We start from the raw sequence: 27,996 nt of genomic DNA, 5'->3' as shown, positions 1-27,996 counted from the left end.
TACATCATTTACAAAATAACATTAAATAAACTCTCAAAATTAAAAATCTCGAGTCGTTTTTAAGCAATATTTTTTCCATTTTCCAAATCAATACCATTAAACGTCAGGAATGCATCTCTAAATTTAGATGCAAAATTTAAAATCCGTTGCATAATTCTCATTTCTTTTACAGATAAAAAGAACGTCATTTAGTTTATCTGATAAAATAGTTGAAGAATATTGGTTAACACGAAGATCGATACGGTATAAAAACCTTGAAACACTTGTTAATATATTAGGATAGATATTTTCTTTTTACTTCCAACTTTTGAGGTAGATTGCAAAGTTAATCATCAGAAAGGCAGGGCAAAACAATATTTTTTTTTTTTTCCTTTTCTTTCTTTATGTTGCTAGACAACACTTTTTAACGGCAATTTAATTCCATACTCCAAATGCTCAATCAAGCAGGAATCATTTTGCACAAGGTGGAGTCCAAATGCACCATTTTTTGACTGTGCCACTGTTGTAGTAAGACTGACTTGGTGAAAGTAAGTTGCAACACTTTGGCAGTGGTTCTCTGCATTATAACTGCATTTACAGCAAGATGACACTCAAAGAACACACATAATTTTATTCCTTGATAATGCACATCATCACTGTGGGTGCACTATGCATGCTCCAATTCTGTACAGCTTACTACTTAAGCAATGGAAGAAATTAGAAAAGTAAAACTAGCGGCAAGGCAACCCAGCAAAAAAAGCAGAGGTGAAGAGCAAAGAGAAAGAGTTATGACACAATTAACCTTTTATACTCCATTTCAGATCACATGACAGTTTAATGTCTAGATGTTGGGTTCAGATTTTATCGGAAAATGCATCTCATTGCAGGGAGTTAGAAAATTTTTTTGCTGTTATTTTTAGAACGAAAACAGAATTTAAAGGTCTATTATTAATTTATTATTTGAAAGATTGATATTTTACAGATGCGTAACTGAATAATTAAAAATATTTCTTGTAAATTACATGTACATTTAATTAGAAATTTTCCTTTTATTCCTCAAGTCATACATCACTAAATATACTAATAATATATGATTGAAGCAAATATTTTAAATCACTACTAATCGTACAGAAAATCAGAACCCATAAATCATACATCTTTATGAAGTTTTTGGGTTTGATTTCTAGAGGGAAATAAAAAAAATTAGATAACCAAGAATAATACATAAAAATATTTTTTAACTTGGAAATTATTTAAAAATTACGAATGCAAAGATTTATATGTAGCTTACTTACATTCTGATTGATAATTTTTTTATTATTACACAGTTCTTCATTTGCCTGCATATTCATCTTCTCAATCAAAATTGCTCTGAGAGTTTTCAAATCTAAATTCAGACTTTTTTTTTTTTAAGAAGTGAATTTAGATTCAAAAACTCTCAAAGCAATTTTGATCGAGATGATAAATATGCAAACAGCAAGCATTACAACAGGCAATATTTTGTATTTAATCTACCCATTCATATTTTTTAATCTGGCAATTTCTTCCCATGCTATATCAATACATAAACCTACAACTTCTTCCAAATCACCTTACTTGATACACAGAAAACTCAATTTCCACTTGATTAATATGCTTTTCATAAATAATGGATGGGAAAGCATTCATGAAGAAATGAACAGATGAAAATGAAACTTCAGTTCTCAAGTTGATGCCAGCAACTTCAGCATGTTTTGAAAATGGATCATTTAGCAGAAATTTTCTATTATGCATGAACATGCAGTTACAAAAAAACCTCACACAGAATTTAAAAATAACTTCACTTTCATTTAAAAAATACCCTCTCCGGTATTATTTGTGCTGTCTAAAATGGATATAAAAAAAAAAATTATTATCACTCTCTTTTCTTTGCTAGAATATTAATCAAGGGGTACCGTTTGTCATCACTGCTATTACTACTTCCATCAGTAATTAAGAGAAAATGATGTATTGCACACTGATTTTACAATACTGGAAACAGTACTTTCTGAAAGCATTTTTCACAATAGAAGTTCTGGAATGGCCACAGCTATTTTTTTTTTTTTTTTTTTTTTTTTTTTTTTTTTTTTTTTTTTGCTATGGCAGAATCTTGAAATGTTGCATTGAAAAGCTGTTTGGAATGATCCAAAACTGATATAAGTACATTATGTTCAACTACAAATTGAACAAAATAGCATTCAACTTTTATGGCATCTGTTTTTTCACTTTACAGGAAGAAACTCATTATTTCTTTAAGACTTTAGAGAACAAAGTTCTTTATGCTTTTGAGAAAACACATGCCGTTCTTCATGTGAGGCAGCATAATTAACAAAAACCTTCCAGCTGAATCACAGTTAAGAAGACACACACATGATATACTGTCACTGTTATCTAAACGAATGGAGTAAAAGCAGGCTAAACAAACCCTATACAGCAGCAAAGATCCTGGGAGTGCAGGGAACTATAAATAGAGATATTAACGGTTAGAGTTGCACTGATCTACAATTGGCTTTTCTTCCAAGCCAGCAATATACACAGCACGTGATGACATGAGTATTCTGCCAATCATCAGATGAATTAGTTAGTTCCATTTTGCATACTGGTTCTAATACCTTGTTTCTGTAAAATCTGTAGTTTTTCGCATATTTTTTGTAGCTCCCAGTTTATTAGGAATTTTCATAGGAACTACGGAGAATCTGTAGTAGTTGGAGAGTCTGCGCATATGAGTAGTAGTTGGAGTCTGCGCATATGAAAGAGAACAGTACTCAAAGTCATCACAAGACAATAGTAGTCACTCAGATATCATCAAAACTGTCACCATCATATTCTCGCTTAATGAATACTTTTATTGGATGACATAAAATTAATCTTGTCAAAGTTCTGAGTTATAACATTTAACGATATGTTAGATTAAGATTCAAATGACCAAAAATTTCAAAAATCCAATTTTTAGAATTTCAAATCACTAACATTTGCAATATCTGAGGTTTCAAATGTCCTGTCCTTAAAAGGTACTTACCCTTCTGTAAGATAATTATGATACAGTTTTCCCTACAAAATCCTCCATGAAGCTCCTTCTCTGCTCTTAGGCAGATACCCTTGTATGTTCTGCAATTATCAAATGCAATACACCCCCCAACAACAACAACAACAACAACAACAACAACAACAAAAAAAAAAAAAAAAAAAAAAAGCAGCTGATAAAACATTTCCTATCTAATAAATGAATTCAAATACTTAAGGTTAAATTTGAGTTGTTCCTCGCATTAATCGTGTGGGGAAAAATAAATTATTGCTTCTGCAGAAGGCTGGAAACATTGACAGCTAATTTTTAAAAATAACTTTTAGTTAATTCTCCCAAAATTAGTCAATACTTGTAAAGGGGAGTCGGAAGAAAAAGTTGATTTTATCTGTAAAAGAATGTTCAGTAGCATTGTACAAGAATTTTAAAACTGTATTTCACAGAAAATTCATAATAAACTGGCCTGTAAGACAAACTACTCTATGGCAGTTTCATCTAGTGTTGCATAATTTAAGTTCATCCATATTCATTATCCGTTTCAAATACACACTCTTCACAACTCCATTTAAATAGCTCTGTCTAATAAACAGTAACAATGACCAGCTCTAATATAATGTATTTTCCATCTAAAAACAATTCACGATTACTTTCTCCCCAAAATATCTCGCAATAAATAATAATAAAGAATAAAAATAAAATAATGCACTAGCCCAAAAAAACAGCAAGAAAATGACATATTTTACTACAATATAAATTAAGAAAAATGTACTTAATAAATAACTCTTAAAATGAAATTTACCAATAAAATGAGTGCTAGAGAGTTAACATTTTACACAGTCAAGATATTTTGAAACATGGTAGCAAAAAATATAATTTTCTCCATGCACTCTGATTAAAAGAATTGAATTGCCTTATACATCAGTTTATTTTATTCACCAATACAATGGCCCTTCATTATGTTTTAACCAAACAGAGAATATCACAATTATAACACAATTCTTAAAATTAAATTCTAGGAACTCTTTGATTATGTTCATATTTTCTCATACCTGGACCTTGCATGCCCTGAGGCATACCACCACCACCTTGTGCCATGGTATCAGCACCTGGGCCTTGAGGAGTCATAGGCCTAGCGCCGCCACCACGCAACAGCTGTTGCTGAGTATTTGGATTTTGCCCTTGTCCACCCTGTACCATTCCTGGAGTAGGAAACATGCCCCATGGAGGCATGCCATAATATTGAGGCACCATTGCAGGACCTGTAAAGGGTTATAAAAGTAACAAATTTAAAAGCAACCCAAACAGAACATTCAAATAGTACATACTTTCTACGATACCATACTTAGAAAATTCCAAACAAACAAATGATAGATGTAACAACCATATTTAGAGCTTAAATTTTCTATGCAGGGTTTTCAATTTCAAAAACTTTCCTGCCTGAAAGGCAAAAGCCTTTATTATATTATATTATTTCCATTACTTGAAAGATAAATTTATTTTGCTCTCAACCTGCATGCATGATAATATACACGTATTTCTTTCTCTTAGCTTATCCTATTCAAAAGTGACTGCATAAAGTGAATGCAATGCATTGGTTATGTGAAGAAATAATCATGAAAATTAAATACTTCTGTAACATTGTAACACCTGTGTATTTGGAATTATATTGGTTCCAAGATATATCATAAAATGCGTATTCAAAAACCAGAGCCCTCGAAGAGGCAAAAAGTGAACAATGATGATGAAAATGTTGGATTCTTGTATTAAAAGGGAGGCAAATTGGATCAAGACTGATTTCTCAACCAAACAGACCTTTTGCACATATTATAAACATCAAAAAATTTAAAAAATGGTCGAACGCTGATTTTCTTGACACAAAAATCAAATACAGTCAAAAGTCGTTAATCCGGACTCGTCGGGACTTCGGCGTTTCCGGATAACAGATCCTCAGTTTAAATCTGGTAAGATGGCATGCAGAAATTATAAAATTCAAAATATGAAACCGTAATTTATGAAATAAAGAACAATTATGATCTAAAGGGTATCAAAATTTACAAAGAAAAAAAAAAAAAAAAAACTTACTATTTATTTGTTTACTTTATTAAACATTTCTTTCAATGTAAGTTGTTTAAGTTGCTACGTTTTATGTGATAATACTTTCTCTTTAATTCTATACACAGACATAATTTCTTCTTCAGTGATGATCAGGGCCAGTTACAGAGCCAGTGTGGCAGATTTTTAGAATTTATTCACGAACAGACCAACAAAATGTAGAAATGGCAGAACTTTTAAAATTTAGGACAGGTACTGGGAGCAGAACTTAGGACCCACAGAGATTAATTATATCAGGTGCGAAAATGCCTAGCGCTAGCCTTGTGTATGATGCATTGAGACATATAAGATGAATCTTGTAAATTGTCAGTTTTCAATTTCTTTAATAATAGGAAACTTTCTTTCTATATATGCCGGTCCATGTGACAAGTTTAGACGCCTTTTTACTCTTTCCCATGCTTATACCTAGTGAAAAGAATAAAAATAAATGGAAGATAAACATCTTACGTGAAAGACTTGTAGGATATAAATTAAAACATTCAAATATTATGCTTTCATTGTTTTCCAACAATTCTCCAAAATGTGAGAAAATAGTTACAAATTCCTTGTAAAACACTTCCATTATATGTTAGTACCATGAAGATATTTTTCATTTTATCACACTTTTCTGGGATCTTCTATAATCATAGGTCTATAAATCTTGCTTTCAAATCCTTGTAAACTTACCAAGGTGTAACGTCTAAAATCGGAAAGAAAAATTACCCCAATTCTGTAACAGCAAAAAGCTTTAAGTATTTTTAAAAAATTCAGAGAAAAAAGTGTAAAATGAATTTAATAGAGAAGCGGATGCATATCCTAAGAATTCTGAATATTCTGAGACAATTACACGGGGAAAACTCTTACCCTGAAAAATAAAAAGCCATTTTAAAATCATTACATAGCTATTTTGCTCTTGCTAAGAACTGTTTCATAAAGTATACTATACAGCATTAATTACTTTTCTTATTTTTCCAGATTCAAAATATTGCAAAATATTTTGCCAAAATGGAAAGTAATGTCACTTTATATATATATATATATATGACAGCAAAAAAATAGAAACATTTTATTTTAATGTTAATTCTTAAGCATAATTTTAATATATTGCCATTATTTTAATGAAATTAGTCTGTATAATATTTAAAAAAAATTGTGAAAAATCTACAATTTAAAAATTTTGTATAGAAATTGATCTTAAAATAGCCAAAATGTTGATAAGTCAAAAAATTTAGAGCAATTTAATAAAAGAATTCACATCTCCCAAAACAAAAAGTTATTAAAGAGAATGAAAAATCATTTCGAAATGCTGTAGAGATATTAGGTATTTTTTGAATGCGGGAGACATGAAAAATGAGAAACGCCTTTGCCAGAAATCGAACCATGGCCCTCTGGAATATGCGCCAAGGCACACTAAGAAGGCGTGAGAAATACAATATATACTCCCCCCTTTAAAGGGCGATTAGGGTTTTTAGGCGACGCAATTCTAGAGACATTAGGTATATTTTTAAACCAGGCAAGATGAAAAACGAGCAATGCCTTTGGGCATACCAAAAGCCTAAAAAACAAACAACTCCTCACACAGTATACTTTTTATGTATTCTGGACATATAAGCATTTGAAAAATATTAAACAAATGCATGCAAATTATAACAAATTTCTTTGGCATAATGAAATCCAGAAAAATATATAAATTTTACTGGTTGGACTTATGCCTGAAAATGCCTGACTTATGCCTTAATTGCGGCATAGCAATTAACGGGACTTGAACAGCGGAACTTTGTAACTGAACAAGAAATCATGTCTGTTTATAGAATTAAAGAGAAAGTATTATCACATAAAACGAAGCAATTTAAACAACTTACATTGAAAGAAATGTTTAATAAAGTAAACAAATAAATATTAAGCTTTTTTTTTTGTAAATTTTGATACCCTTTAGATCATAATTGTTCTTTATTTCATAAATTACAGTTTCATATTTTTAATTTTAGAATTTCTGCATGCCATCTTACGAGATTTAAACTGATGATCTATAATCGGGAAAAATCGATAATCCGGAATCGCCGAAGTCCAGACGAGTCCGAATTAACGACTTTTGACTGTATAAATTTTACTGGCTGGACTTATGCCTGAATCATATAAAAACTTCTTTAAGATAACATATCGGACTTATGTAATGACCTAAGTAATCGGGCATTCTAAAAGCCTAAAACACAGCCAACTTTTCACACAGTATATTTTTTATTTATTCTACACATATAAGCATTTCAAAAAGGTTCACCAAATGCTTGCAAAATATAAGAAATTTCTTTGGCATGATGAAATCCAGAAAAATGCATAAATATTACTGGTTGGCCTTATGCCTGAATCATACAAAAACGTTTTTAACATCACATACCTGACATACGTGATCGGGGTATTCCAAAAGGCTAAAACACAGACAAATCCTCACACAGTATATTTTTTATGTATTCTATACATATAAGCATTTGAAAAATTTTAATCAAATGCATGCAAATTATATGAAATTTCTTTGGCATAATGAAATCCAGAAAAATATATAAATTTTACTGGTTGGACTTATGCCTGAATCATATAAAAACTTCTTTAACATCACATACCTGACATACGTAATGATCTAAGTAATGGGGACATTCCAAAAGCCTAAAACACAGACAAATCCTCACAGAGTATATATATTTTGCACTCTATAAATTAAGTATTTGAAAAATGTTAGATCTAAGTAATGGGGACATTCCAAAAACCTAAAACACAGACAAATCCTCACAGAGTATATATTTTATGCTCTCTATAAATTAAGTATTTGAAAAATGTTAATCAAATTCGTGCAAATTATAAGAAATTTCTTTGGCATAATAAAACCCAGAAAAATATATAAATTTTACTGGTTGGTCTTATGCCTGAATCATATAAAAACTTCTTTAACATCACATACCTGACTTACGTAATGATCTAAGTAATGAGAGCATTCCAAAAGCCTGAAACACAACTCTTCACACAGTATATTTTTTATGTATTCTACACATATAAGCATTTCGAAAATGTTAATCAAATGCGTGCAAATTATATGAAATTTCTTTGGCATAATGAAATCCAGAAAATATATAAATTTTACTGGTTGGACTTAATGCCTGAATCATATAAAAACTTCTTTAACATCACAAACCTGTCTTACGTTATGATCTAAGTAATTGGGCATTCCAAAAGTATAAAACACAGCCAACTTTTTCACACAATATATTTTAGTACAGTCAAAAGTCGTTAATTCGGACACCCATAATTCGGAATGATCTATAATCCGGACCTCAAAGCTAAAAACTTTCTGCGCATGCGCCGCGTTGACACATGCGCATAGGCGTTTACGCATGCGCGTAGGACCTCTTATGACTGCGTATTTGCGTGTGCGCATTTTATGTATAACGGACGGTGTAAGCTAAAATTATCTAATTTTCTATTTCAGTTAATGTTGATGATTGCGTTGTTCCTTAATTTTCGAATTGGATTCGGCTTATTATTTTTTGCAGACTGTAAGAGCAATACTATAAAAGTAAACTTGAACTTTTGATTATGTCAAATAGAATTTTTGATTCTGGAGCTCCCAAAGGATCGTACAAAGCGAAAGTATGTTTCAATGTCCATCAAACAAAAAGTTGAATTGCTGTAAAAAATGGATAAAGACATGAAGAATGTGACAGAGAGGTTAGTGAAAACGAAAAAATTTCGATTGACAAGTTAGTCGGTATTCTCGGCACAGCAATTAACGGGACTTGAACAGCGGAACTTTGTAAGTGAACAAAAAATTGTCGGTTTATAGAATTAAAAAGAAAGTATTATCACATAAAACGAAGCAACTTAAACAACTTACATTGAGAGAAATGTTTAATAAAGTAAACAAATAAATATTAAGCTTTTTTTTTTTTTGTAAATTTTGATACCCTTTAGATCATAATTGTTCTTTATTTCATAAATTACGGTTTCATATTTTTAATTTTAGAATTTCTGCATGCCATCTTACGCGATTTAAACTGATGATCTATAATCTGGAAAAATCGATAATCCGGAATCGCCGAAGTCCCGACGAGTCCGGATTAACGACTTTTGACTGTACATTTTTTAGGTATTCTACACATATAAACATTTCAAAAAGGTTAATCAAATGCTTGCAAAATATAAGAAATTTCTTTGGCATGATGAAATCCAGAAAAATGCGTAAATATTACTGGTTGGCCTTATGCCTGAATCATACAAAAACATTTTTAACATCACGTACCTGACATACGTAATGGGGGCATTCCAAAAGGCTAAAACACAGACAAATCCTCACACAGTATATTTTTTATGTATTCTATACATATAAGCATTTGAAAAATGTTAATCAAATGCATGCAAATTATACGAAATTTCTTTGGCATAATGAAATCCAGAAAAATATATAACAGGGTTCATAGCCACATTTTAGTTCAAAAAATAAGCACTATCTAATTACATTATACACAACTGCATAACTTCAAAAATTAGACTCGTAATTTAAAATATGAGAAATGCAGTATTTATTAAGAGAGAATAAGCATGGGCAGAGAAAGGGGGAACCTCAACCACGGAAAATAATTACTTTTTTTAAATTTTAAATAACAGTTCAATTTACAGAACTAGTTTACAATAAGAGAAAAAAAACTATACACAACTAAACTATATTACAAGATTTAATGATGAAATTTCAGTTCAAAATAGAGGAAATAAATAATAATAATGCATATTTATTCTATTTGCTTGGAACTTAATAATAAATGCAATTTATTTTTCCACTCATATTGATATTTAACTAATTTAAATCTAAATTCTGAACATTTTCTAAATTTTCATCGTATACCAGTTTTCCCTTAACAGATATTGCAAGCAAAGTAATTTAAGTAAAAAAAGAGGAACATTTCTGAAATCAGAAGACAGAAATTTGCTTCATGCAGTCATCCTTTAACAGTAAAAGCTTAACTACCTGCATACTTGAAAATTGGCGAATATTCGGACAGTCGAGCGTAACTTGAAAAAGAGGAGCGGAGGGGGGGGGATAGAATGTAGCCGTTCTTTAGATTTTTCCGCTAAATAAATGCTTTTGACATTTCGATATGTGCATCATATAAAAACAAAACAACGGAACAGAAAAACATTCTGCTTAGCAAGCACAGTAAAACTCTTTTAAGTGTTCATAAACAAATCTCGGACCGAACTTCAAAAAAATAATTATCTCTGCAAAATATCGCAAACGTTATTGCGCAATATGTGCGCCGTAATTCTTTCCTACATGATATTACGCAATCAGATTCAACAGCTGCCGATATTGGGAGAATAATGAACTAAATCAAGGAAAAGAAAGTGAATTGGGGTGTTTTTCATTCTAATTTTCAACAGACTGCGTTAAATTTCCGGAATAGAATCATTCTTCGCTTGGGTTGGTAGACTGCGTTAAATTTCCGGAATAGAATCATTCTTCGCTTGGGTTGGTAGACCACAAAACTTTTAGTCTTACTCAATCCAGATTGGGAAGTGACTGAAAAAAAAAAAGTCCATTGCTTGTTTTGCAACGAATTGTAACAGTTTCAATATTCGTGATTTTCCGGAGAAAGGGCAGAACCTCCCAACCTTCGTACTGTATAACGTATTGGCCAAAAAAAATGAAATTATTTTGACTATTCGATTACTTTCCCTTTATTTACGTCATTCCGAATATTATTAATTAGAAAGCTAATCTGTGTTAAAACACAACCATTTTTGGAAGTTTACTATACTTCAGCAGTTACTGCAACTATGTTATTATAAACATTCATACATATGCTCATAATATAAGCATAACGATCATAATATTGTAATAAAATCGAATATGAAATGACCAAGCGGAATGAGAATGCAAATTATTAAGATCTTGATAGAAATTCAAATGTGTGTAGTATTTGGGTAGGAGGAAAAGAATGCCAAATCTACCGGAATTTTCTACTGCTTTCGCAATTCTTTGACCAACAGAACGACGGGCACCTGATTGTACTCTCTGCGCACACCAGAGGTTATGTTAATGCAGAGAAAGGGGGAAAAGCTATTCCCAGGAGTATGATTCACAATCTGACATTCCATATATTAGGAAGAAAAGTTGTCTATTTAGTTTCGGCTTTGGTACGGGGAAAAATTGCACGTTCACTTTTAAAAAAAGCACTAAAAACAAAAAAATAAGGGCTTTAAAGAAAAAGTAAGCACCTATAAGGGACTTTATATTTTATTTTCAAATATAAGGACTTATAAGCACTTATAAGGACTGCTACGAACCATGTATAAATTTTACTGGTTGGACTTATGCCTGAATCATATAAAAACTTCTTTAACATCACATACCTGACTTACATAATTATCTAAGTAATGGGGCATTCCGAAAGCCTAAAACACAGCCAACTCTTCACACAGTATATAATTTTTGTATTCTATACATATAAGCAAAATGCTTATATGTATAGAATGCTTATATGTATAGAATATGTATTCTATACATATTCTATACATATAAGCATTTGAAAAAATATTAATCAAATGTGTGCAAAATATAAGAAATTTCTTTGGCATAATGAAATCCTAAATAATATATAAATATTACTGGTTGGACTTATGCCCAAATCATATAAAAATTTCTTTAACATCCCTTGCCAGACTTACATAATTATCTAAATAATGGGGCATTCCAAAAGCCTAAGGTCCCAATCACATTATGTTTCGGCTACGTGGGACGTGACATCAAAAGGTAAAATTCTCAGAACCCGTACAATTCCAGGAAACATATGTAATTAGGTTACCATTTTCACTTACTACAATCAGTTAAACGAGAAACAGTAATCGATTATCGCTCAAATCAGGATCCTGGGATCCTTCAGAAGCTGAACTTTCGTCTGATTCATTATCTCTACACAGAACTGAGACATTTTCGGTGAAGTTTGAAAAAAATCCCGCATAGCCACAACATTGCTTCCGTTGCTATGCGGAACTTACGTAATGATCTAATTAATTGGGTCATTCCAAAAGCCTAAAACACAGACAACTCCTCGCACAGTATATATTTTTTGTATTCTATACATAAAATCGTTTGAAAAAATGTTAATCAAATGTGTGGAAAATGTAAGAAATTTCTTTGGCATAATGAAATCCTAAATAATATATAAATTTTACTGGTTGGACTTATGCCCAAATCATATAAAACTTCTTTAACATCACATACCTGACTTACGCAATGATCTAAGTAATGGGGCATTCCAAAAGACTACAACACAGACAACTCCTCACAAAATATATCTTATATGTGTTTTATATATTTGAAAAATGTTAATCAAGTGTGTGCAAATTAGAAGAAATTTTCTGCCATAATGAAATCCAGAAAAATACGTAAATTTTACTGGCTGGACTTATGCCTGAATCATCACAGCTGGCTTAGATAACGGCCTAAGTAACGGGACATTCCAAACGGCTTTAAACTGCAGACAACTCCTCACACAATCTATTTTTTATGTATCCTATACATAAAGGCATTTGCAAAATGTTAATCAAAAGCCTATAATATTTTATAAGAAATTTCTTATATAAATTTTACTGGTTGGACTTATGCCTGAATCATATAAAAACTTCTTTAATGTCACATACCAAACTTGCGTAATGATCTAAGTAGTGGCGGCATTCCAAAAGCCTAAAACACAGACAACTCCTCACACAGTATATTTTTTATGTATTCTCTACATATAAGCATTTGAAAAATTTTAATCAAATGGAAGCAAATTATAAGAACTTTCTTTGGCATAATGAAATCCAGAAAAATATATAAATTTTACTGGTTGGACATATGCCTCAATCATATAAAAACTTCTTTAACATCACTACCTGACATACGTAATTATCTAAGTAATGGGGCATTCCGAAAGCCTAAAACACAGCCAACTCTTCACACAGTATATAATTTTTGTATTCTATACATATAAGCATTTGAAAAAATATTAATCAAATGTGTGCAAAATGTAAGAAATTTCTTTGGCATAATGAAATCATAAATAATATATAAATTTTACTGGTTGGACTTATGCCCGAATCATATAAAACTTCTTTAACATCACATACATCACTTGTTGCAACGGGGCATTCCAATCGTAATGATCTAAGTCATGGGGCATTCCAAAAGCCTAAGGACCCAATCACATTCTGTTTGGGCTACGTGGGACTTGACGTTGAAAGAGAAAATTCTCAGAACCCACACAATTCTACCATTTTCACTTAGTACAATCACTTGAACGCCAAACAGTAATTGATTATCGCTCAAATCGGGATCCTTCAGAAGCTGAACTTTCGTCTGATTCACTGTCTCTACTCGGTACCTGAGACATTTTTGGTGAGGTCTGAAAAAAATCCCACATAGCCACAACATTGCTTCTGTAGCTATGCGGAACTTTGCTTCAGGCGGGGCTCTTTTTTCTAGGAACCCTCCCGTTTAAACCAGTGCTACAAGAATCTCGTTTCTCAGAAAAGTTCCTTCTAGCAGGCATTGCAGCCATGTGTGACAGATAACCTCTTAAAACACACACAACTCCTCACACAGTTTATTTATTTATTTTTTTTAATGTATTCTATACATATAAGCATTTGAAAAATGTTAATCAAATGCATCAAATTATATGAAATTTCTTTGGCATAATGAAATCCAGAAAAATATATAAACTTTGCTGGTTGGACTTATGCCTGAATCACATAAAAACTTCTTTAACATCACATACCTGACTTACGCAATGATCTAAGTAATGGGCATTCCGAAAGCCTAAAACACAGCCAACTCTTCCCACAGTATATAATTTTTGTATTCTACACATATAAGCATTTAAAAAAATATTAATCAAATGTGTGCAAAATGTAAGAAATTTCTTTGGCATAATGAAATCATAAATAATATATAAATTTTACTGGTTGGACTTATGCCCGAATCATATAAAACTTCTTTAACATCACATACATGACTTGTTGCAACGGGGCATTCCAATCGTAATGATCTAAGTCATGGGGCATTCCAAAAGCCTAAGGACCCAATCACATTCTGTTTGGGCTACGTGGGACTTGACGTCGAAAGAGAAAATTCTCAGAACCCGCACAATTCTACCATTTTCACTTACTACAATCACTTCAACGCCAAACAGTAATTGATTATCGCTCAAATCGGGATCCTTCAGAAGCTGAACTTTCGTCTGATTCACTGTCTCAACTCGGTACCTGAGACATTTTTGGTGAGGTTTGAAAAAAATCCCACATAGCCACAACATTGCTTGTGTAGCTATGCGGAACTTTGCTTCAGGCGGGGCTCTTTTTTCTAGGAATCCTCCCGTTTAAACCAGTGCTACAAGAATCTCGTTTCTCAGAAAAGTTCCTTCTAGCAGGCATTGCAGCCATGTGTGACAGATAACCTCCTAAAACACACACAACTCCTCACACAGTTTATTTATTTATTTTTTTTTTAATGTATTCTATACATATAAGCATTTGAAAAATGTTAATCAAATGCATCAAATTATATGAAATTTCTTTGGCATAATGAAATCCAGAAAAATATATAAACTTTGCTGGTTGGACTTATGCCTGAATCACATAAAAACTTCTTTAACATCACATACCTGACTTACGCAATGATCTAAGTAATGGGGCATTCCAAAAGACTAAAACACAGACAACTCCTCACAAAATATATCTTATATGTGTTTTATATATTTGAAAAATGTTAATCAAGTGTGCGCAAATTAGAAGAAATTTTCTGCCATAATGAAATCCAGAAAAATACGTAAATTTTACTGGCTGGACTTATGCCTGAATCATCACAGCTAGCTTAGATAACGGCCTAAGTAACGGGACATTCCAAACGGCTTTAAACTGCAGACAACTCCTCACACAATCTATTTTTTATGTATCCTATACATAAAGGCATTTGCAAAATGTTAATCAAAAGCCTATAATATTTTATAAGAAATTTCTTATATAAATTTTACTGGTTGGACTTATGCCTGAATCATATAAAAACTTCTTTAATGTCACATACCAAACTTGCGTAATGATCTAAGTAGTGGGGGCATTCCAAAAGCCTAAAACACAGACAACTCCTCACACAGTATATTTTTTATGTATTCTCTACATATAAGCATTTGAAAAATTTTAATCAAATGGAAGCAAATTAGAAGAACTTTCTTTGGCATAATGAAATCCAGAAAAATATATAAATTTTACTGGTTGGACATATGCCTCAATCATATAAAAACTTCTTTAACATCACTACCTGACATACGTAATTATCTAAGTAATGGGGCATTCCGAAAGCCTAAAACACAGCCAACTCTTCAAACAGTATATAATTTTTGTATTCTATACACATAAGCATTTGAAAAAATATTAATGAAATGTGTGCAAAATGTAAGAAATTTCTTTGGCATAATGAAATCATAAATAATATATAAATTTTACTGGTTGGACTTATGCCCGAATCATATAAAACTTCTTTAACATCACATACATCACTTGTTGCAACGGGGCATTCCAATCAATCATAATGATCTAAGTAATGGGGCATTCCAAAAGCCTAAGGACCCAATCACATTCTGTTTGGGCTACGTGGGACTTGACGTCGAAAGAGAAAATTCTCAGAACCCGCACAATTCTACCATTTTCACTTACTACAATCACTTGAACGCCAAACAGTAATTGATTATCGCTCAAATCGGGATCCTTCAGAAGCTGAACTTTCGTCTGATTCACTGTCTCAACTCGGTACCTGAGACATTTTTGGTGAGGTTTGAAAAAAATCCCACATAGCCACAACTTTGCTTCTGTAGCTATGCGGAACTTTGCTTCAGGTGGGGCTCTTTTTTCTAGAAATCCTCCCGTTTAAACCAGTGCTACAAGAATCTCGTTTCTCAGAAACGTTCCTTCTAGCAGGCATTGCAGCCATGTGTGACAGATAACCTCTTAAAACACACACAACTCCTCACACAGTTTATTTATTTATTTTTTTTAATGTATTCTATACATATAAGCATTTGAAAAATGTTAATCAAATGCATCAAATTATATGAAATTTCTTTGGCATAATGAAATCCAGAAAAATATATAAACTTTGCTGGTTGGACTTATGCCTGAATCACATAAAAACTTCTTTAACATCACATACCTGACTTACGCAATGATCTAAGTAATGGGGCATTCCAAAAGACTACAACACAGACAACTCCTCACAAAATATATCTTATATGTGTTTTATATATTTGAAAAATGTTAATCAAGTGTGTGCAAATTAGAAGAAATTTTCTGCCATAATGAAATCCAGAAAAATACGTAAATTTTACTGGCTGGACTTATGCCTGAATCATCACAGCTGGCTTAGATAACGGCCTAAGTAACGGGACATTCCAAACGGCTTTAAACTGCAGACAACTCCTCACACAATCTATTTTTTATGTATCCTATACATAAAGACATTTGCAAAATGCTAATCAAAAGCCTATAATATTTTATAAGAAATTTCTTATATAAATTTTACTGGTTGGACTTATGCCTGAATCATATAAAAACTTCTTTAATATCACATACCAAACTTGCGTAATGATCTAAGTAATAGGGGCATTCCAAAAGCCTAAAACACAGACAACTCCTCACACAGTATATTTTTTATGTATTCTCTACATATAAGCATTTGAAAAATTTTAATCAAATGGAAGCAAATTATAAGAACTTTCTTTGGCATAATGAAATCCAGAAAAATATATAAATTTTACTGGTTGGACATATGCCTGAATCATATAAAAACTTCTTTAACATCACTACCTGACATACGTAATTATCTAAGTAATGGGGCATTCCGAAAGCCTAAAACACAGCCAACTCTTCACACAGTATATAATTTTTGTATTCTATACATATAAGCATTTGAAAAATTTTAGTCAAATGGATGCAAATTATAAGAACTTTCTTTGGCATAATGAAATCCTAAATAATATATAAATACTACTGGTTGGACTTATGCCCGAATCATATAAAAATTTCTTTAACATCACGTACCAGACTTACATAATTATCTAAGTAATGGGGCATTCCAAAAGCCTAAGGTCCCAATCACATTATGTTTCGGCTATGTGGGACGTGACATCAAAAGGGAAAATTCTCAGAACCTGTACAATTCCAGGAAACATACGTAATTAGGTTACCATTTTCACTTACTACAATCAGTTAAACGAGAAACAGTAATCGATTATCGCTCAAATCACGATCCTGGGATCCTTCAGAAGCTGAACTTTCGTCTGATTCATTATCTCTACCCAGGACCTGAGACATTTTCGGTGAAGTTTGAAAAAAATCCCAACATTGCTTCCATAGCTATGCGGAACTTTGCTTCAGGTGGGGCTCTTTTTTCTAGGAATCCTCCCGTTTAAACCAGTGCTACAAGAATCTCGTTTCTCAGAAACGTTCCTTCTAGCAGGCATTGCAGCCATGTGTGACAGATAACCTCTTAAAACACACACAACTCTTCACACAGTTTATTATTTTTTTTTTTATGTATTCTATATACATATAAGCATTTGAAAAATGTTAATCAAATGCATCAAATTATATGAAATTTCTTTGGCATAATGAAATTCAGAAAAATATATAAACTTTGCTGGTTGGATTTATGCCTGAATCACATAAAAACTTCTTTAACATCACATACCTGACTTACGCAATGATCTAAGTAATGGGGCATTCCAAAAGACTAAAACACAGACAACTCCTCACAAAATATATGTGTTTTATATATTTGAAAAATGTTAATCAAGTGTGTGCAAATTAGAAGGAATTTTCTGCCATAATGAAACCCAGAAAAATACGTCAATTTTACTGGCTGGACTTATGCCTGAATCATCACAGCTGGCTTAGGTAACGGCCTAAGTAATGGGACATTCCAAACGGCTTTAAACTGCAGACAACTCCTCACACAATCTATTTTTTATGTATCCTATACATAAAGGCATTTGCAAAATGTTAATCAAAAGCCTATAATATTTTATAAGAAATTTCTTATATAAATTTTACTGGTTGGACTTATGCCTGAATCATATAAAAACTTCTTTAATGTCACATACCAAACTTGCGTAATGATCTAAGTAATGGGGGCATTCCAAAAGCCTAAAACTCCTCACACAGTATATTTTTTATGTATTCTCTACATATAAGCATTTGAAAAATTTTAATCAAATGGAAGCAAATTATAAGAACTTTCTTTGGCATAATGAAATCCAGAAAAATATATAAATTTTACTGGTTGGACATATGCCTCAATCATATAAAAACTTCTTTAACATCACTACCTGACATACGTAATTATCTAAGTAATGGGGCATTCCGAAAGCCTAAAACACAGCCAACTCTTCCCACAGTATATAATTTTTGTATTCTACACATATAAGCATTTGAAAAAATATTAATCAAATGTGTGCAAAATGTAAGAAATTTCTTTGGCATAATGAAATCATAAATAATATATAAATTTTACTGGTTGGACTTATGCCCGAATCATATAAAACTTCTTTAACATCACATACATGACTTGTTGCAACGGGGCATTCCAATCGTAATGATCTAAGTCATGGGGCATTCCAAAAGCCTAAGGACCCAATCACATTCTGTTTGGGCTACGTGGGACTTGACGTCGAAAGAGAAAATTCTCAGAACCCGCACAATTCTACCATTTTCACTTACTACAATCACTTGAACGCCAAACAGTAATTGATTATCGCTCAAATCGGGATCCTTCAGAAGCTGAACTTTCGTCTGATTCACTGTCTCTACTCGGTACCTGAGACATTTTTGGTGAGGTTTGAAAAAAATCCCACATAGCCACAACATTGCTTCTGTAGCTATGCGGAACTTTCCTTCAGGTGGGGCTCTTTTTTCTAGGAATCCTCCCGTTTAAACCAGTGCTACAAGAATCTCGTTTCTCAGAAAAGTTCCTTCTAGCAGGCATTGCAGCCATGTGTGACAGATAACCTCTTAAAACACACACAACTCCTCACACAGTTCATTTATTTATTTTTTTTTAATGTATTCTATACATATAAGCATTTGAAAAATGTTAATCAAATGCATCAAATTATATGAAATTTCTTTGGCATAATGAAATTCAGAAAAATATATAAACTTTGCTGGTTGGACTTATGCCTGAATCACATAAAAACTTCTTTAACATCACATACCTGACTTACGCAATGATCTAAGTAATGGGGCATTCCAAAAGACTAAAACACAGACAACTCCTCACAAAATATATCTTATATGTGTTTTATATATTTGAAAAATGTTAATCAAGTGTGTGCAAATTAGAAGAAATTTTCTGCCATAATGAAATCCAGAAAAATACGTAAATTTTACTGGCTGGACTTATGCCTGAATCATCACAGCTGGCTTAGATAACGGCCTAAGTAACGGGACATTCCAAACGGCTTTAAACTGCAGACAACTCCTCACACAATCTATTTTTTATGTATCCTATACATAAAGGCATTTGCAAAATGTTAATCAAAAGCCTATAATATTTTATAAGAAATTTCTTATATAAATTTTACTGGTTGGACTTATGCCTGAATCATATAAAAACTTCTTTAACGTCACATACCAAACTTGTGTAATGATCTAAGTAATGGGGGCATTCCAAAAGCCTAAAACTCCTCACACAGTATATTTTTTATGTATTCTCTACATATAAGGATTTAAAAAATTTTAATCAAATGGATGCAAATTATAAGAACTTTCTTTGGCATAATGAAATCCAGAAAAATATATAAATTTTACTGGTTGGACATATGCCTGAATCATATAAAAACTTCTTTAACATCACTACCTGACATACGTAATTATCTAAGTAATGGGGCATTCCGAAAGCCTAAAACACAGCCAACTCTTCACACAGTATATAATTTTTGTATTCTATACATATAAGCATTTGAAAAATTTTAGTCAAATGGATGCAAATTATAAGAACTTTCTTTGGCATAATGAAATCCTAAATAATATATAAATACTACTGGTTGGACTTATGCCCGAATCATATAAAAATTTCTTTAACATCACGTACCAGACTTACATAATTATCTAAGTAATGGGGCATTCCAAAAGCCTAAGGTCCCAATCACATTATGTTTCGGCTATGTGGGACGTGACATCAAAAGGGAAAATTCTCAGAACCTGTACAATTCCAGGAAACATACGTAATTAGGTTACCATTTTCACTTACTACAATCAGTTAAACGAGAAACAGTAATCGATTATCGCTCAAATCACGATCCTGGGATCCTTCAGAAGCTGAACTTTCGTCTGATTCATTATCTCTACCCAGGACCTGAGACATTTTTGGTGAAGTTTGAAAAAAATCCCAACATTGCTTCCATAGCTATGCGGAACTTTGCTTCAGGTGGGGCTCTTTTTTCTAGAAATCCTCCCGTTTAAACCAGTGCTACAAGAATCTCGTTTCTCAGAAACGTTCCTTCTAGCAGGCATTGCAGCCATGTGTGACAGATAACCTCTTAAAACACACACAACTCTTCACACAGTTTATTATTTTTTTTTTTTTTTTTATGTATTCTATATACATATAAGCATTTGAAAAATGTTAATCAAATGCATCAAATTATATGAAATTTCTTTGGCATAATGAAATTCAGAAAAATATATAAACTTTGCTGGTTGGACTTATGCCTGAATCACATAAAAACTTCTTTAACATCACATACCTGACTTACGCAATGATCTAAGTAATGGGGCATTCCAAAAGACTAAAACACAGACAACTCCTCACAAAATATATCTTATATGTGTTTTATATATTTGAAAAATGTTAATCAAGTGTGTGCAAATTAGAAGAAATTTTCTGCCATAATGAAATCCAGAAAAATACGTAAATTTTACTGGCTGGACTTATGCCTGAATCATCACAGCTGGCTTAGATAACGGCCTAAGTAACGGGACATTCCAAACGGCTTTAAACTGCAGACAACTCCTCACACAATCTATTTTTTATGTATCCTATACATAAAGGCATTTGCAAAATGTTAATCAAAAGCCTATAATATTTTATAAGAAATTTCTTATATAAATTTTACTGGTTGGACTTATGCCTGAATCATATAAAAACTTCTTTAACGTCACATACCAAACTTATGCAATGATCTAAGTAATGGGGCATTCCAAATTCCTTTCTTGTGATAGGGTGAAATGAGAAATTAAAATTTTATCTAAACAGACAGAAATTAAACTTGAGTGGAGTAAACAAAGAATAAAAAGAAACTAATACACTTGTATTCAGACTTAGCTCAGAGTCAGTAAACTCTCCATCCCTTCATGAACATGATATTGAATCCTAAACAACTTATAAATAAATCATGAAAAATTATTATATCATAAACTGTTATAATATAAAGATATTCTGTCATCTTACAGAATAGAAAAGGGGAATAGTGCTGCCATTTATTGGTGTGGTACTCTCAGTGTGGATGCTGGTATATATTATATACCGGTTTTAAAGTTGTATAAATAATTTTCTGTTAATTATCACTTCTGATTGAAATGAAGTAAATATATAAGATTCAACACGTGTATGTCATATATTTGCAGATTCTGAATTCCCCCACCCTCCAATAGATTTCATGAATTTTCAAACATACCTTGAAACGAGGTATATTAATTTCATAACTCAAAAATACTGAGCACTCACAGGATGGGTTGCTTTTTAGAATCAAAAGGAAACACTACAAACTGACGATCATAGCTTTAAGTGTAAAAAAAAATTAGCACTTTTTAGGAGGTTAAAAAATTGACAGACAATTGGTATATTTTTTATACCGGTGTCCTTTAACCCATTATCGAGCCGGCCCCTCGGAACGAAATGCTTTGAAAATGGCTGTGTCACCAGTCAACAAACCCCTCCCCCCCCCCAAAAAAAATCGCTTTCGTTTTCTGAAATCTCTCTAAGATGGCCCAGCCTAGGGCAGTATGTTTGCTTTTCCTTAGTGTGATGAATAAGCCATAAAATTGCCTCCCCGCTATTGAATGGCAAGAAGTACTTATTGCGTTTAGTTTCGTCTGTCCTCTTTCTTTGTACTTGTAACTTTTAGACTTGTTTCTTTTAATATGTGACGTCCGAATTTTCTGAAATCTTTTTAGAATTTTAGCTTCCAAGCTTGTAATTTTCAATTATTCGATATGTCTCATTGGGCATTATTTTAAGAAAGATCATTATTTATTTTGTTACACAATTTTTTTTTTACTCTTTACTTATATATTTTATTTAGTTTTATTAGGGCAATTTATTTTGGGAAATTAAATTTTAATCCATTCTTTAACAGACTCAGTTTTTATCACGTTATAAGCGCATATATATTTAGGATGAAAGTACAATATTTATCAGTAATTTTTGGAAAATTTGGCATACGTATTTATATTTTAGCATTGAATTTTTTCCACTAGTTGTTTGTTAACAGTCGAGCTCATCCTCATAAATGCTTAATCTTTTCAGCATGGAATTCGCAAGCAATAATGTTTTAAGGGATTTTATAATAATTTCTAGAATTTTGGCAGTTTTCTACAAATATTTTGGTAAGTTTAGCTATTATACAGTTGCTACTAATACGTAATTTAAAACCAAAAATGTATTCCTTCGTTTATTTGAGAGATGGCATTTCAAATTTAAACGGAAGTTTAAATGAAAGTATGTTTTGAAATCCGAAATCTGTTTATCAATTTCAGGCTGCTCTGCGGCAGAGGGGGGGGGGCAGAAACATCATTATTAGATTATGATAGATTAGAAAGATTATGTCAAATAGAATTTCCGATATATATTTACTAATATGTAATTTGTATCTACAAAGCGAAAGTACAAGTACGTTTTGAAATCCGAAATCTGTTTATCAATTTCACTCTGCAGATTGGAAGTTGATCTGTCAGCACTATCCTTATCTTCAGGAGTTTTTATTTTATTTGGTTTATAATTCGGTACTAAGTGTAGTATTTCATCTCGATATACTCAGTCTTTGATATGATTTAAATCAAGTTCCTGTCATTATAATTCGCTTTCGATAGTGAAGAAAGTGACCCAGAGGTTATTGAAAACGAAAACATTTCGATTGACAAATTAGTCGGTATTCTCAACACAGCAATTATAGGACTTGAACAGCGGAACTTTGTAACTAAACAAGAAATTATGTCTGTTTAATAGAATTAAAGAGAAAGTATTATCACATGAAACGAAGCAACTTACACTGAAGGAAATGTTTAATAAAGTAAACAAATAAATATTAAGCTTTTTCTTTTTGTAAATTTTGATACCCTTTAGATCATAATTGTTCTTTATTTCATAAATTACGGTTTCATATTTTTAATTTTGTAATTTCTGCATGCCATCTTACGAGATTTAAACTGATGATCTATAATCCGGAAAAATCGATAATCCGGAATCGCCGAAGTCCCGACGAGTCCGGATTAACGACTTTTGACTGTATTTCCCTGTGTTGGATGGATTTTCTCACTTTTCCGCATTTTATACATTAAATGCACAAAGCAGACACGCATAGAAATCTCTTTTGATTCTTACGGTTTCAGTTAAATGAATTGTAAAATATATATGTGATGTACCAGCTTTTGTCCGAAATAAAATAGATTGCTGAAGAAATATAAATGTAGTCGTAGCTTAAATTATCAGACGATAAGTTTAAAAAATAGGATCCATTTATTATATTTCAGGAGAAATAGCAGTTACAAAAATTAAGATCTCTGGAGTAAATAAAAAGGAATTACTAATAACTTTTTGTATGAAGTTTACTACATCGTGACATTTAAGAAAAAGCACTGATATTCCTTTGCGAGTCCTTTTACAGCCTCTGGAAAGACGGAGCTTCCAAGAAATGACGTCAGCCATTCCAGTTCGCTTTAAATATTTCCAGAACATTCTATAACTGTGCATGTAGAAAAGGCGGGAAAAACAACTTGACTACAGGGCTGTAGATTTAATTCCACGTACTTTCAAATAAGAGAACGTCGCCATTAAAAATGAAAAGAACATACAGTTAGAATTTTAAGTGTATTCTTGACTATGAAAATTTATTATTACATATATATATATATATATATTAACTTTCAAAATGTATTAGCTCGTTTATGCATAAATTTAAAATCGTGGGACTTTCACTTACAAATTATATGATTAAATTGCAGTATTTAAGCTAATAATTGAAATTATAGTACTGAAATGACATAGAATATAAGAATAATTATAGTCAATTTAAATAAATTTATATTCTATTGTAGTCTATTTAAATAAATTTCTAATTATTAGCACCTCCCATAGTTTTATGCAATCATAGGTTTTTCCAAATTCTATTAGATCCTTAACATAATTTCAAGGCCTAATACAAAAGTGATAATATGGAAAGACTATGTCTTAAGTACCAACAGCCAAGTATTTGTAATTAAATAATTAAATAAAAATAAATATTGAATACCAGCCGCTTTTTTATTTATTTTTAGTGATATAACAAAAGATAAACAAGAATACTATTACATCTAAGAATTATTTAGTAAATTATTTTGCTAACTTTATATGAATGAAGAAACACGGTAAAAATGTTTTAATGATTGAATTCACCGTTAAAAATCAAACAAACCCCAAAATTCCTTTTTCCCAAAACTGCATAAAATGTTTTGATTAAATATGATTTGAATGAGTTTTCCAATTCTGTTTTGATATAAATTAGGATATAAATTATTATTAGTAATAATTTATATATTATAACTTAGCAGAATATCATTTAACATTAAAAATCATATCTAAAAGAATTAAATTTTGAAAAAGAATAAAAATTATAATTAACTGTTCCATTTTGTCCTTTACGCATCTATTTATATAAAAATGGAATCCGGCTAGGGAATTTACGACTTGTACATGAACTAAAAATTGGTATCCTGACAAAACTTGTCAGAGCACAAAAAGGGTATATTCTGTGATATTAGTGTATTAATCATACTTCTGTATACACAAATGCAGTTTATAATTACCAGCATAAGTATCATAATGGATTTTATTAAAACGACGAAAACTGAATGCATGATCAAACTACGGCTCTTTATCCCGTTAATTATTGCTTGGGTCAGAAATAAATACATAATCAGAAATAACCAACACGAGTTTTATTTTTGAAATATTATTCCAAATAAAACAGGAAGAGTTAAACGATATGCATTTTAAACAGTTTTACTTTTTTATATGCATAGAAATGTTAAGTACTTTTAAATTGTACTTCATTTCTGAAAATTCTGCGGTACTATTTTTAGAACAGATCAAGGACTTTAAAGAACAAGTACATTTTAGTAATATGCAAAGTTAATGATACAGTCCAAATGTTATTGAACAGCTGTACGATTTGTAACTGGCACTGGAAGAAGCAAAATTTATCTGATGATCCAATCTTCATTTAATGAATTAATAGAGAATGATACAGGGTGAGCTGCTGGTCAGCATGTTAGTTACATAAGAAAGCTAAACTACTTTCTTTTTTCCCACCGACAGTGAGGCAGCCAATTCACTGGGGCAGTTAGCATAGGGAAACTGCTATTTGCTTATACAAAAACTGTACTTAAAGCTTACAGCTTATTTTAAATAAATTTCGTATACTGAATACAGCTCCCCCAAAAAGCGCTGTTTTCTATCTTATTTGTTTTAGATTTCAGATTAAAGGAAGATAATCAGTTCTGTTTCTCAGAGACGGGATTCCTGCCTGTTTGTTTTTCGTGGTTTTCTACATGTGCAACCCAGTTTCCCACTGAAAGGGCTCCATGAAGGCCCAATAGCTCTTGTAAGCTTTGTTATACTTAAATAACCCTAACCCTCATACTACAACAACTATCACACTAAATTAGGGTAGAAGATTTTGAAACAAAGTTTTAAATAAGACTCTGTATCTCCACTGGCAGAGCATCTAAAATCGCTAAGCACAGCTAGCTCGACACGGTTTCAAATCCTAGCCAACAAGCTGGTTGCATGGAAATTTTCTTGCCTTTTTTTACAAGTGGAATGAGAATATAAGTCAGATCCTCTTAGAAAGTTTCCTTCCTCTTGGGCAGATAAACAATTGTGTGCTTCGCCGTAATCTAAACATTAAACCCGTCTGTATTGACAGCTATCATTCTATCTTTGTAAAGAAATATTAAGGTAAAAACATGTAAATATCAAATTTGCATTGGACTGCAAATATTTTTAAGTAATTGACATTTTAAGCAGCAGAGCTTTTTAGCGGATTCATGAACAACTGAAAATTGCAGCCCAGCTAGTATAGTGGTTAGCGTCGCTGACTGCCGTATCGAAAAGTCCGGCTTGAATCCCGAAGAAGGATGAATGTTTGTAAATGTATAATAGTGTCCGTGCAACATGGAGGCACTCTAAATATGCAGTGAGCCAAAAATCTTCGAGAGGTTGATGGTAGGGCAACAATAACTGAAAATTAAGAAAAAAGAACCTAAAATCAGTATAAAACTCTACCGCTTACTAAACCAATCTAGCAAAACCTATCCATCGGGCGATAAATTCTACCCATACAGAAACAGTTGTATTTTTATAGTATTATTTATCAAGTTAAATTTATGAGAACCCCATCAAAGTTTGGTTTTTCAGAGCCTTCGATATTCAGCAGGATGGTGATAAGATCATTAAGTGTGGGAGAGGCAAAAAAAATGTTTTAAATGAAATAATTGCTGCAAAATGCACGAAGTATAAGTAGTTATATAAATAATTAAAAATATGTGAAATTTCTTCTGCTGACCTCTTTCAAACAGCATAATATTTCTGCAAAGAAGTAGCACATGTTTAGTTCACTCATGGTATTTGGGGCTATGAACAGGAGGTCGTCTTTATGAACAGAAGGTTGATTTGGGGCTATGAACAGAAGATTTTTATACTACTTCCTGATAAGCTATTGAGTTCAAATTTTGTAAACATATTGAGTGTGGATGATAATACAATATGGTAAAACAAATTTTATAAAATTCCATTAATTTTTTTTAATTTAATGTTGACACGATTTTTGCACATAATTCATTTGCAAGACAAACCGTTTGCACTGACGTAAAATATTCTTTTAATTGAAATTTGTAAGATATTTTTAACATAACTTCTGATTTCTGAGTGAAAAGTCAGAAAATGTTTTCAATTATTTGAGGCATTTATTGGAAGTAAAAAATTTTTTTATTAATTTTTGAAAAATGATTTTTCAATTGAAAATAAGTTATTAAGATTATGAAAATAAAAATTTTAAAAGTTTTATAACACAAACTTTTATTCAAAACTTATAAAATTCTTAATAAGCCAAAGGCAAAAAATAATTTATGGCATATTTTAATGGGAACAAGAGATTAATTAAACTTCTATACAATATTCAATTTATATGCAATTTATATCAAGGATTATAAAAGTGCAGACACTTAAATAACAAAATCAAACAGTTGATTTCCAATGTCAAAGGGCGCAACTTTTTGTTATTACTCATGATATAAATTTGTAAATGAATTTTGCAAAGAATATTATTTAATCTCTCATTCCTATTAATCTACATAATAAATTACGGTACTCTTCTGTTATCACAGGATCACACTAAAAATGTATGTATGTATGCGTATATATATACATACGAACGTATACAGTGTTTACACACATATAAATACACATGACGTGCATACATACATTCCCGAATCACTTCCGATAGCAGAACAATAGCTAAATTACTTTTCTTTTTTTAATTCATTAATCATTTGAG

At 31.6% G+C, this 27,996-nt stretch overlaps 1 protein-coding gene across 4 annotated transcripts in view; it reads right to left on the bottom strand.

Annotated features, from left to right (window-relative positions):
- LOC118200674 (pumilio homolog 1-like) overlaps positions 1-27,996 on the bottom strand; it is a 204,087-nt gene that overhangs the window by 41,088 nt on the left and 135,003 nt on the right. For all 4 annotated transcript variants that reach the window (XM_035372632.2, XM_085822087.1, XM_085822086.1 and 1 more), the window contains one exon: positions 4,069-4,278. In XM_035372632.2, coding sequence (XP_035228523.1) covers positions 4,069-4,278 — 210 coding nt within the window. The remainder of the gene's footprint in view (positions 1-4,068; positions 4,279-27,996) is intronic.

This window comes from Stegodyphus dumicola, chromosome 8 (assembly GCF_044657685.1).
Source record: "Stegodyphus dumicola isolate Sdum_Otavi_A_Nest chromosome 8, ASM4465768v1".
Lineage (NCBI taxonomy): Eukaryota > Metazoa > Arthropoda > Arachnida > Araneae > Eresidae > Stegodyphus > Stegodyphus dumicola.
This window is presented reverse-complemented; position numbering and strand designations above follow the sequence as displayed.